The 12,903-nt window shown below is 34.5% G+C and overlaps 1 protein-coding gene across 5 annotated transcripts in view; it reads left to right on the top strand.

Moving 5' to 3' along the window:
* The window catches only part of ERBB4 (erb-b2 receptor tyrosine kinase 4), a 1,129,074-nt gene that overhangs the window by 1,088,502 nt on the left and 27,669 nt on the right, over window positions 1-12,903 (top strand). For all 5 annotated transcript variants that reach the window (XM_055089875.1, XM_024124587.3, XM_028481564.2 and 2 more), the window contains one exon: window positions 192-362. In XM_055089875.1, the coding sequence (XP_054945850.1) occupies window positions 192-362 (171 nt within the window). The remainder of the gene's footprint in view (window positions 1-191; window positions 363-12,903) is intronic.

Below are 12,903 nucleotides of genomic sequence, written 5' to 3'. Positions count from 1 at the left end.
TCTTACCGTGTCATATCTAAGTATGTTATAAGCTTCTATATGGCTGGTAATTGTGCTGAATAATTATTTTGTTTAATGAGTGCATGAATTTGCAACCATTTTGATATTACATAAATTTGCTACAAAGTTCACATATTTAAAATGAAGGAAAGAATCATTTCTGTGTGTATATCTGATGGGCAATTTTTTAGGGTGATGATCGTATGAAGCTTCCCAGTCCAAACGACAGCAAGTTCTTTCAGAATCTCTTGGATGAAGAGGATTTAGAAGATATGATGGATGCTGAGGAATATCTGGTCCCTCAGGCTTTCAACATCCCACCTCCCGTCTATACTTCCAGAGCAAGAATCGACTCAAATAGGGTAAGAAGTAATTATATACCACCTCTCATATTATTTCTGAGAAACAAAGTCATGGAAATACATTATAAGTACTAAAATTACCAAATAAATTATGTAGCTCAAATCAGTGTGATTCCTAAATTAAAAGCAAGTTATACCAACAAAAGATATGCCAAGCTTGCCATATATAGTTAATTTTGGAAGGTAAGCATGCGCAATACAACATGCACTCTGAAATATCTTCAAGATTTCAAAAGGAGAAACTTTTCTTCATCTTAAGTCAGTTAAAAGAAAACCTTAATTTTTGAAAATCTACAACCAATTCAAACTAATAAATCTGTACGTGTTTGTATATAAATGAAAATTCTTCCCAAGATAGGCTCTCCACTTTTTTGCTCAATAAAATGACATGACTTATTAGTCAAGAGACAATACAAGTACAACTCTTTTTTTACTCATTTAGGAGACATTAAATATCTTCTGTCAAGTTGAGGTAGAAACAGAACAGTGTGCAATCCTTTGAACTAAATCAGTCATATTGGGGGAGCTTCTGAATCATTTCTAAGATGAAGATTTAACTTTTGAAAGAAGCTTCTGAAAGGAGTTTCCATTTCATTTTAAATATTAAGCCCACTCTATATGAATACCATTCTTTCTCTGAAAACTGTCAATCCATGTATTCATTCATTTGTTTATTTTTGAAAATTCATTCATCATTCATTCAACATTTATTTATTTATTTATTTATTTATTTACTTTTTGATAGAGTCAGCATTTATTAAGTGCCTAACATATTCCAAGCCTTTCTTGTTTTTTTAATAGATCTTTATTGGAATATAATTGCTTCACAATACTGTGTTAGTTTCTGTTGTACAACAAAGGGAATCAACCATATGCATACATATATCCACATATCCCCTCCCTCTTTAGCCTTCCTCCCACCCTCCCTATCAAACCTCTCTAGGTCATCCCAAATCACCAAGCTGATCTCCCTGTGCTATGTGGCTGCTTCCGACTAGGTAACTATTTTATATTTGGTAGTGTATATGTGTCGATGCCACTCTCACTTCGCTCTAGCTTCGCCCTCCCCCACCACGTCCTCAAGTCCACATTCTATGTCTACGTCTTTATTCCTGCCCTGCCACTAGGTTCATCAGTACCATTTTTTTTTTTTTTAGATTCCATATATATGTGTTAGCATATGGTATTTGTTTTTCTCTTTCTGACTTACTTCATTCTGTATGACAGACTCTAGGTCCATCCACCTCACTACAAATAACTCAATTTCGTTTCTTTTTATGGGTGATGTTGAGCATCTTTTCATGTGCCTCTTGGCCATCTATATGTCTTCTTTGGTGAAATGTCTACTTAGGTCTTCTGCCCATTTTTTTTTAAAAATTATTTATTTATTTATTTATTTTTGTCTGTGTTGGGTCTTCATTTCTGTGCGAGGGCTTTCTCTAGTTGCGGCGAGCAGGGGCTACTCTTCATCGTGGTGCGCGGGCTTCTCATTGTCGTGGCTTCTCTTGTTGTGGAGCACAGGCTCTACACGTGCAGTCTCAGTAGTTGTGGCTCACGGGCTTAGTTGCTCCGCGGCATGTGGGATCTTCCCAGACCAGGGCTCGAACCCATGTCCTTTGCATTGGCAGGCAGATTCTTAACCACTGCGCAACCAGGGAAGCCCTTCTGCCCATTTTTTAATTGAATTGTTTGTTTTTTTAATATTGAGCTCCATGAGCTGTTTGTATATTTTGGAGATTAATCCTTTGTCCATTGTTTCATTTGTAACAATACGTTTTTTCATTTATTCCCAGCCTCTTTAATAAGTGGTGCTGGGAAAACTGGACAGCTACATGTAAAAGAATGAAGTTAGAGCACTACCTAACACCATACACAAAAATAACCTCCAAATGGATTAAAGACCTAAATGTAAGATAGACACTATAAAACTTTTAGAGGAAAACATAGGAAAAACACTCTTTGACATAAACCCCAGCAAGATCTTTATTGACCCACCTCCTAGAATAATGAAAATAAAAACAAAAGTAAACAAATGAGACCTAATTGAACTTAAAACCTTTTGCACAGCAAAGGAAACCATAAACATTCAACATTTATTGAGTACCTCTGCATGTAAGCCATTATTAGACACTTGAGATTCAAATATTTTGACATAACTACTACTTTCAAAATGTACCAAGTTTAACAAAAGACTCACGGAGATACAAAGACAGAGTGTAGCATGATAGTGTTATAATCAAGTATTCATTAGCCTTTATGGAGCATAGAGAAGCCTGTAATCAGTTTCTTCAATTGAAAAGACATAAACGTGATGCTTAATTTTTTCTAGAAAGCAATTCTTTTCTCTTGGTCTCCTCCTCCCTCTAAGAACACTGTCGTACCTCATGGAACAAACAGCATCCTCTTTGTCGTGACCATTGGCTTAAGAAAACTTTCCATTTGCTGCTCATTCTCTAAAACAAAGTAATTTGCTTTGTTTCAAACTGACAGCAATGATAAACCTAGTGTTTACTATGTGTCAACACATATATATTGTCTCTTAATCCTTACAACAATCCCATGAGGTTCTATTATCATTATTTCCATTTTACAAATGAAGAAACTTGTCACAAAGTTAAGTGACTTGAATGGTGTCACATGGCCAATGGAAGAGCCGGATCAGTCTGTCTGTACTATACATACTATTGCTTCACAGTGATTAGAACATGTTATTTTCAATATGGTTGTTTTTCTTGGCATCAACCTCAACCTCTGAGATACATGTTGTTTGGGAAACTCCCTAGGTTTTTTCTTGTAAAATGCATCTCCCAACCTTCCCTATACTTTTTGCCCACCTACCCCCATTTAGAAGGTCTGGTATAGAAAGAGGCAAAGATAGAGACCTCAAGTAATTTCTCATTCATATGAAAAATATGTCTTGTAACTCAGTGGAGAGGAGATAGAACTAAACATTTTGTGTGTGTGTGGTACGCGGGCCTCTCACCTTTGCAGCCTCTCCCCCTGTGGAGCACAGGCTCCGGACGCACAGGCCCAGCGGCCATGGCTCACTGGCCCAGCCGCTCCGCGACATGCAGGATCCTCCCGGACCGGGGCACAAACCCGTGTCCCCCGCATTGGCAGGAGGACTCTCAACCACCAGGGAAGCCCCAGAACTAAAAATTTTAAAAATTATATCAACTGATGATAGATATTGAGCATCAGTGTTTTGTTTATGGCAAGGCAAAACATCTTTAAGGTGTGTAAAAGAGGCACCGTTTTCTTCTCTGTACACTTAGCAAAATGGTCAAATCATAACTTTGACATTTATAATTTTATGTGACAAACTCATTACCTTTATTAAAACGGAAATTTCAAGAAAATAGTTTCCTTCCTTAACATGAAATGTTATAAAGGCCAAGGGCTTGAATCTTTTCCTTTTTATAAGGATTCTCAAATTCTAACTTTTCTTTTTATCTTAGTTTACGCTCAGTGCAAGGAATTCATAGTAAAAGTTTGAGTTAACTGAATGGAATTAGTAAGACAAAGTAGAAATCACATGAGGAATTATTTGGCCTTTACTCATCATTTCTTATTCCATGTTATTATTTAAACAATGTTATCTGTATATTTCTTTTTACTTTTTCAGGTCTTTGTTAAAGGAATTTTTCTTAAATATCATTTTATTTTCAGGCATTAAAAAGCCTTATTATTCATCTATATTTTTCTATTTTTTTCTGTCTGGCTTTATGTAACTTGTATGGTAATTTCTAATATGTGCAAATGCTGTTTTCCCCCCTTCTTTCCTATAAGGCTAATTTATATTATTTTATAGTTAAAAAATGTTACTTCAGTTTTAGGTTCTGTGACCAACTTATGTGGTAAGGGAACATTTTAAAGTGAATTTTAATCAGAGGAGTTTTGAGCATATTTGTTGGACTTTGAAACCAAAAAGTAATTCAGTTTTTATATATAGACTCCCCTGCTCACTAGCTGAAAGGCTTAAAGTTCTGAATATCTTTACAACTTTGCTTCTTCATTTGTAAAATAAACACAATAGTACGTATATGATTGTTAGGCAATTAACTTAAAAAAATTGCAGAGTATCTGAAATGCTAGGCAAATCAATACTTATTCCCTTCTTTTAGAATCACCCAAATTTCATTTTTACTTGTTTCCTTGTCAATATCGTAAACAATTATATTCTTTTATAAAGTTTTCTACACATTGTCTATGAAAAACATGTTGATGCAATCACTGCTTGACAAGCAAATTATTTCTGCTGATGTCTTCTTCTAGAAAATAAGTTATGGAAGTTATTTTTATTATGCTTTTCATTATTTCAAATTCTATATATATTTTGATAAAGTATAACCTTAAAGCAGTGAGTCAACTAAAAATACAATGTTGACTTTTATCCAGCACGTTGACAGATACAAAAGCAAGTAATGCTAGAAAGCATTCATCTAATTTATATCTATTGTTGTTATTATCGTTAGATATCCTTTTACTATTATCTCAAAAACTTTACCAAAATAATATACCAAAAGCACTTACTATAACATGATGTAGAATAGGAAAACGTGAGAAGCTATCTAAACTTCTGCAGACTTCAGTTCTCTGTATCTGTAAAATGGGGACAAAAAAATTCCTCACAGAATATTGTGATGGTTGACTTTCTAATATATCTAAGCATGTTGTCCATTGATGGATGTACAGTGGGTGTTCAATCGTGTTGAAATAAATAAGACCAACTATTTATTCAGAGCTTACTATAACAAGGGAGTCAACCACTGTCACTTGTGTTTTGGGAGAGACTCAAGGGCAGACGGAGGAATGGGAAACATTTACAGTGGAGAAAAAGAAAGGCTTCAGGAATGGCCTGATTGGAGGCTATTGGCATAGGGAATCTAAAAGAGGGCTAACTAGAAGCAGAGCATCCTATGGGTTAGGTGTACATATTTGGCTTTCTCTGGTTGGCTCTAAGTTGAAAGTGGTGACAAAAATTAGGGAAGCTGCTAGTTATTAATCAAATCCTGGTCATTTAGGGCCAGTTGTTAACAGAAGTTATTGTTTAGCTTCCTGGATTGCTACTAAAGGTAACAATCAGGCTTCCTGCAAGTCCAATTTATAAGTCAACTGCATTCCTGGGCTGTTTATTTTAGCTATGGTTTTCTGGGCAGGTTGCTGTAAGTGTGAATTAGACTACTGATTTCATATATGATCCAGCCATTGTCTGTTTGTATATTCAGTCTATCAAGAGGTTTTAGGTTCCCTTGCTGCCTTTCTTTTCTCTTGACATATTTATTTAAATGCATACTGCCTTACATTTTCAACTAAGTGTTCAGTACGATTTTGGAATTTCTGCACGGATTATTTTTCTGTTAATATGGATACGTTTTGTCTCTTTCTTTTGAGTTACCCAGGTTTATGTTTGTTTAGTATAATGAGCTATATATTAAATGCAACAGCAATGAATAAGAATGGCTAACGCATTGATGCAGCTAAAGATATTTTAGCTTTAATGATATTAGAAAGTTGAATTTAATGTAAAAGCTTCAGTGCATTTTTATAGAGGAGGACATGTTTCAATTGTTGCAGGATCATTCAGTCATTTGTGGTGAGTAGTTTTAAAGATTAAGTGTCCTACCTCTTTCAGAAAACATCAACAAACACATCAAGTATCCAGGCCAGGGGAAGACAGAGGAACTGTCTTCCTCTGTAGCTGTTCCACATTGGTAGAGCAGGTGATCCATAATGGATCTATCATTACAATTTAAAGTTTTCTCCACTTCTTTCCAATCTGCTAAGAAATAACTCTATTAACAGATTTGCATTTTTCCTCCTCTTTGTCCTTTCTCTTCTAGGATGGGTATATAAATGAATTGAAAAACTGGACAAAGTATAGGCAGGAAAAGTGAAGGGTGAAGAAAGAAAAAGGGGTTTGGTATTTCACAAATTTGATCAGCTTCTAAATAATTGAATATAGGCTGAATATTTGACTGCTCAGAAAATATAATTCTATATACTTTATTTTATACCTCTATCACTTTGCCATCAGTTAAGATTTCATAACTTTGATAAAGATATTTTAGCAAGGGTTTTAACATATATTGTAATGATCTTTGAGATTTTTACTAATCTATAGGAAAGCAAGAAAGCAAGAAAGGAAGGAAGGAAGGAAGGAAGGAAGAAGGAAAGAGAAATATAAGACACCTTTGGCCTCCCCTGTAGGATTTATGATCTTGTGCTATGTATGCTTCCTAATGATGCATAAACTAGTAGAATTTCAAGCAAAATGAGAATGCAGAAACAATGATGTCACTCTCAATAATGACATTTGAAGCTATGAAAGTTTCAATTGGGTTTGTCTTTACAATTTAGTAAATCAAAACCTTGACTTATTTTATGAAATTAAAAAAATAGTAATAGTAATATCAGCTGAAACTTGAGTTCTTACTATAACCTAAGTACTACACTAAGTGTTTTAAATTAACTATTTCACTTTAATTTCACAAAGCTCTATGAGTTAGGTAATAATATATGTCCCATTTTAAGAGTTAAGGAAATTAATATGTGGAGAGGTTAGATAATATACAAATGATAAGAGGCAGAGCTATTAATTAATAAAGTCTAGCTTTCAGTAGTCCCACATGGGAGCCATATTGCTAAAATAACAGAGAGGCTGCGGGAAGGAAGTTCCTTATTTCAAGTTGCTATTAAACTTCTAACAACTTATGGAACTAACACTTTTCATTTCCTTAATGATAATTGGATAAAAGAAACTAAGTTGGATGTCAGGAATCTCACACTAACTCTTTGACACTTCAGCCTTGGTCATATTTCTTAATCAGATTCAGTTTCTTTACTTCAATGATGAGAAGACTGAACTAGATCACTTAAAAGCTCCTTGTAATTTTAACTATCGTTTCATAGGATGACTTTTCAAAATAATCATTTATTTTATGCATTCATATTATATTTTCTTCTAGAAAATATTTAATTGAAAAATGCCCCAAAACATTTTGGGTTACCTCTATACACAACTTTTTTTCCTTTTGTGATTGATTATAGAAGAGAAAAACCTAAGGACACATGTTAAGGAAGCATCTCATAGCTAAATGATGTAGTGGGAAAATTTTGTGACGATATAACAAGGTTACTCTGGTTGCAATTTACCAAGGATCAATATCAATTCTAACAACAGCTGCTACTTGATGATAAATGATTGTAGTCTCAGGTTATTGGTTTTACATTTCTTCCAAAATATGTCAAGGATTCCTTCACAGTATCCTTGATATGATACTTGGGTATTGTTGTTTTTTTTTTTATTTTATCTATCAAGACAGGAGAAGGAGCTCTTCTTACTAAGGCACTCCATATCACTAGGTATTTTTTGTCCCAAAGTGTTACCTATATAAGTAGTAATCTTTTAACTTGTTAGTTTATTATGGTGAAAGAGTAAATGAATTAATACATTGAATGTTTATCTTGGGCCAGGCACTGTGTCGGTCAATGAGGGTACAGAGTTGAAAGACAAATCTTCCCTCAAAGACTTCACATTCTGTTTGAGGAAATAATATTCTGAGAGCAATATGCCAGGTATTGTAGGAAAAGACTAAATCAGTTAAAGAGGCTACAGAGTGTCATTTGCGGCTCTATCATTATTGGATTTAGCTTGGAATAGAAGTAGAGTTTTGGTAGAGTGGGACTGAAATGGATCAAAAGGAAAGCAAAAATCAAACAAAAACCCCAGCATGAACAAAGACAAGGAGATGTGTTTTTGACTATACTTAAAAAAAATCCTTGTTTTTGTAATATTTCTATACTACACACGATTGAGCACTTTTTTATGTTATGAAGAGATATGATGGATCCTTTCCCAATTTTCCTATTTTTTGTCAGTGTTATGAAGGCTTGAAATGTGCTTTTAAAATCTTTTGCTTTTCATTAAAATCATCCAATTAAAAGCAAAATCCTTTTTGGTCTTCCTATAAAACAGCTCTCAAATTCCTATCTTCTGTTTCTCCTGCCATGACTCTAATTCAGGGCCTCATCACTTCACAGGAATTACTACAAAATCATTCTAACTGACAGCTACATTTAAAAAAATTTCTTCAGACAGGCTCAATTTCTACATATAAAGTTTACCAAATAAAAGACAATACTGTGAATATTTCAAGCACCTGATCATTTACTTGCACTAACTCCTTTCGCTTTATTTTGTCCTCATCTATTGAGAGTACGTCTTTCATTTTCATCAATGGGATAAACTTGAATGATATATATTATATTAGATTTTGCTTTATATGATATATAGTCTTATCGTCGCTAACAGTTGAAGGAATTTTGAACATTTATGCTAGGAAATGCCTTGTCCATTCCAGTTGACCAGTCACTGCAATTTATTCTCCACTGCTGTCTACTCACACACATAAAATTGCCCAGAGCTGCAAGCTTTATCCCTACGTTGATCTCTTTCAAAATACAGATCATGTTGGTGCTTTCTGTTTTAGTTTGGAGGCATGGGTTGGTAGTTTATATATTTTAATGAAGAACTATTTCTCCTTATGCATGGTAGATTTTTTGATTTTCTTTTTCCCCTAAATAGGAACATAACATCAAATTGCATTTGTTTAGTCTCCCAAGTTCTTGGACATTATTGGGATATCAAAAATCACTCTGATCTCTCTGATTTGCCACTAATTTGGGGGTATCCCTCATTCTTTCAAATGATTAATTTATCAGCAAAATATCTATGCCTTTTTGTGCAGTGTTTTCTCAACCAGTGACTTTCTTAAAGTCTGGTTATATTGTTTTAGTTATACTACTCTTTGTAAGCTTTACTTTTCTTTAACAAAGTACTTTTTTCCATTGTTATTATTCTTTTATTTCTCCCTGACTCCTCAAGGATTTAGACAGAGTTCAGGTCATGACATCATGTTAGACGTAATGATAAACCTTCTATAGTATCCCTATATTTAGGAATTACACACAAAGTTAAATTATTTTTCAGTTTCTTAAGAAAGATATCATTTTTGTACTTCTTTCTCAAATTGTATCTCCAAGTTTCATAGAAATCACTTCTAGCAGATTTGGACTTGGGGTAGCACCTCCTTGTTATAGTACATTGTGATTTCCTCTACAGTTGTTTATTCTTTAGAAAATCTGTTCTTTCTGTTGGAAAATGAAAGATTAAAACTAAATACCAATGCCTATAAATGCATGCTTGCAGATACAATAGAGGTGGTATGTTTCCTAGAGCATGGTAAATCAGAGTGATCCACTGACCCTGGCTGAAGTGGCGACAAGATATTTAGAATTTCCCATCTTCAAAGCTAAGGAAGGAGGGGAGGTTGGCAGTAAATACAAAATAATAAGAAGAATAATATGTTATTTCCTGTACATAAAATTCCATGCTTCCATTTACACACAGACACCTGACTCTTCTCACCATACCAACAAACAACATAATCTTCCCTCTTATTTTCCATTTTGTTTTCCTTCCTTTCCCCTGGTATTTATGTCCTTCTCTAGTCACTCGTTTCAACTAGATTTTCCCCAAATAGAAATATAACCAGTGTGGTTTGCCCTTGATCCAAGTATATAGATCAACTCTTAGTAATTTGCACCACTGAGCTGCCCCATTGTAGTATGAGGTGACATGTAAGTAGTTATATATTCATAGAGTGCCAGAGCTGGGGTCTTAAAGACCTTCTAGTACAAACACTCTCATCTTACAGTTTGTAAACTGATACTAGGAAAGATAAAAGCCAGAGCTCCTTTACTTTGAAGGGAGAGGTGGGAAGCCATGCTCTGATCTCTCACATCTAACATTTAACCCTCTATTGGTTCTATCTGCTTTTTTACTGGTCCAAACCCTGGACATCTTGATTTTGACTTCAAGTCTAATGAGATTTAGCATCAATTGGTTTAAAAGGCTCCTGCTGGGAGTGCAATGAGAGGCCTGCTGCTGTTTTGCCTCCTCTGTTTATTTTCCTGTGAGACTCCCTGTAATCAAGAGTTAATGGTTTAGGAGGATCAAATGGAACTGATAGAGCCAAAATCCAAATGAAAAACAGGGAGAACAACGTCTGTGTTGGGACTCAGTAATTAAATGCTTGAAGATAAAAGGATCCTTACAAGTTTTACAAATGTTTCAAAGTTTTCAAACACAAACTTAAATATAACTACCACTTATTGATCACATATTTGTGTGTTAGGAGCTCTGAGCTTTTGCATTTATTACCCTTAATCTTCACAACGAGGGTAAGCTGAATTTACTGTTTACATTTTACAGAGGCAGAAACAAACATAGAGAGGCAAAGTCTTTTTGCTGAGACTTCCAGCTTGTATGGTAAAAAGTGAGATTTGAACACAGACCTGTCTTGTCTACAGTCTAAACTTTTAACACCCACCCTTCATTTTGTAAAAGAACATGGAAAATCAATATATCATCTCTAAAAAATAATAAACATATAAATAAAAGCCTATAAAGCCATTAAGAACAATGCTACTGAAGTTATTTATTGATACGAAAAGATGCCAATAATATACAGTTTTAATGAAAATGCTTCAAGGTAGTATATACAATATGATCTAACATCAAATATTATGCATCTAAATATTAACAGTGATTATTTATGACTGCATGGCTTTTATTTCCTACTTTCTATTAATATGTATTCTATGATTTTTTCTAAAATATGAATGTAGTACTTGTAAAAAATAAATTGTTAAAAGAAACAATTAAATTTTGTAAATTGACCATTCAAAAAAAAAGCCTAATAATTACTCAAACTATTAAAACACAGTTAGTACAGATTTCTTATTTCTTTAATTTTTAAAAAAATATTTGGAACAATCTTTATGAAACCTTTTTTAACTTTAGCCTACTATTTTGAAAAATACCCTCACCCCTTCTTACCCTCTGAGGATTCAAAGTCCACTACAAGCAATACATTATAAAAACAGAGTCACTTTCATTCCTGGAATATTCACAAAAATAAGAGATAGCAGAATAATGCTTTAAAGTTTACAAAGAACTTTGACATAGGAGGCATTTTATTTTCACAGCAGAATCCCAAGGACACAGTAATTGAAATCCCTGACTTGGTAACTTGGTTGAGAACTTGGTAACTCAAGAACCAAACCAGTATCAGGCCCTCTGACTCCAAAATGAGTGACTCATCTATTGAATAATGATTCAGATTCATCTGAAAGAACTAGTTGACGTTGTTTGCTGCTTCTTCATGGGTACTAGAATTGGACACTGCCAAACAGGCTGTGCAACACAGAGACAACAGGGACCACAGAAATATGGCTTGTTTAAGGAGAGTCTAGTGTTAAAGAACATTTCAGTGATCTTTATAAAGTTATTTTACACTTGAGCAATTGTCAGCTAGCTTAAGAAGCCTTTTTAAACAATCAAAAGAGGCTTCTTCCCTTCTTTGTTCAAAAGTGCTAAAGAAGAAAATCAGAGCCAGGGAAGGAAACAAAGAGGAGGGAGGGGCCACTTAGAGACTTAGATCTGGAATGTTAATGAATGTTTTAGCTAAATCATTTAGATGGTTATTTTTTAGTATTATTGCCACAAAATTCCCAGCTCTGCTGTACATTATGGGAAACATCTCATCAAGAAGCCTATTCTTTACTGTATTAGACCTGGAGAGCACAATTGTGAGTTTCTTTACCCTTTACACAATAGAATTGGGAGATTATCATCAACTTTCTATTCATATTTTGTGGAGGTTACTTAATTTATGTATGTCTGTATTTATTTATTTATTTTGACAAATCCATCTTTGTCTGCCAAAGCTCCCTGTTCAGGCCAGCTTGCTCTGATGATTACTCCTGCAAAGGCTTAAGAGAGAGATGTTTTATTTCCTTCTCAATAAGGATTGATGGCATTTTGGGAGGTTCAGAATATCCTTTGATTGCTCCATGAAACGGATTGGAGAAGATGGTCGTGGGTAGTGGGGTGTGGGCTGTCTCATCAGCTTTCCTTTGTGCACTTTCTGCCGTTGACACACCCTCATCACAAGCATCTTGTGTTTTGGTCCCTTTTGCCATTCACCTGCCCAGATGAAAAGTTCCATTTTTCCCTTTGGAATTCTGACACATCGGAGTGTTCTCAAGAGAGGGTAATGTGTGCTCTGTAGTTTTCACTCAGACACTGTAAATGAATGACTATGGACCAGCCTCTCATTACACTTGAGCAAAGGCTGAATTGAGAGAGTAGACCACTGTGGAAAAAATTGCAAATACTGTGATGGTATCTCTTGCTGTAAAATATTTTCTATGTTGTGATGAAAGAAGTACTGTAAATCAGAGAGGGGAGGAAATTAGAAGTTTAAATCACAAGCAAATTCATTTGCTTGTCCAATAAGAATTATAGACATAGTTTAGTCACATCCATACTTTTGTTGTTGTTGTTGTTGTTGTATCAATACTTCATTTTTTTTAAACATCTGTATCGGGGTACAATTGCTTTACAATGGTGTGTTAGTTTCTGCTTTATAACAAAGTGAATCAGCTATACATATACATATATCCCCATATCTCT

Source organism: Physeter macrocephalus, chromosome 2 (assembly GCF_002837175.3).
Source record: "Physeter macrocephalus isolate SW-GA chromosome 2, ASM283717v5, whole genome shotgun sequence".
Taxonomy (NCBI): domain Eukaryota; kingdom Metazoa; phylum Chordata; class Mammalia; order Artiodactyla; family Physeteridae; genus Physeter; species Physeter macrocephalus.
Note: the sequence above shows the minus strand (reverse complement) of the source record. Positions and strands in the feature narration are given on the sequence as shown.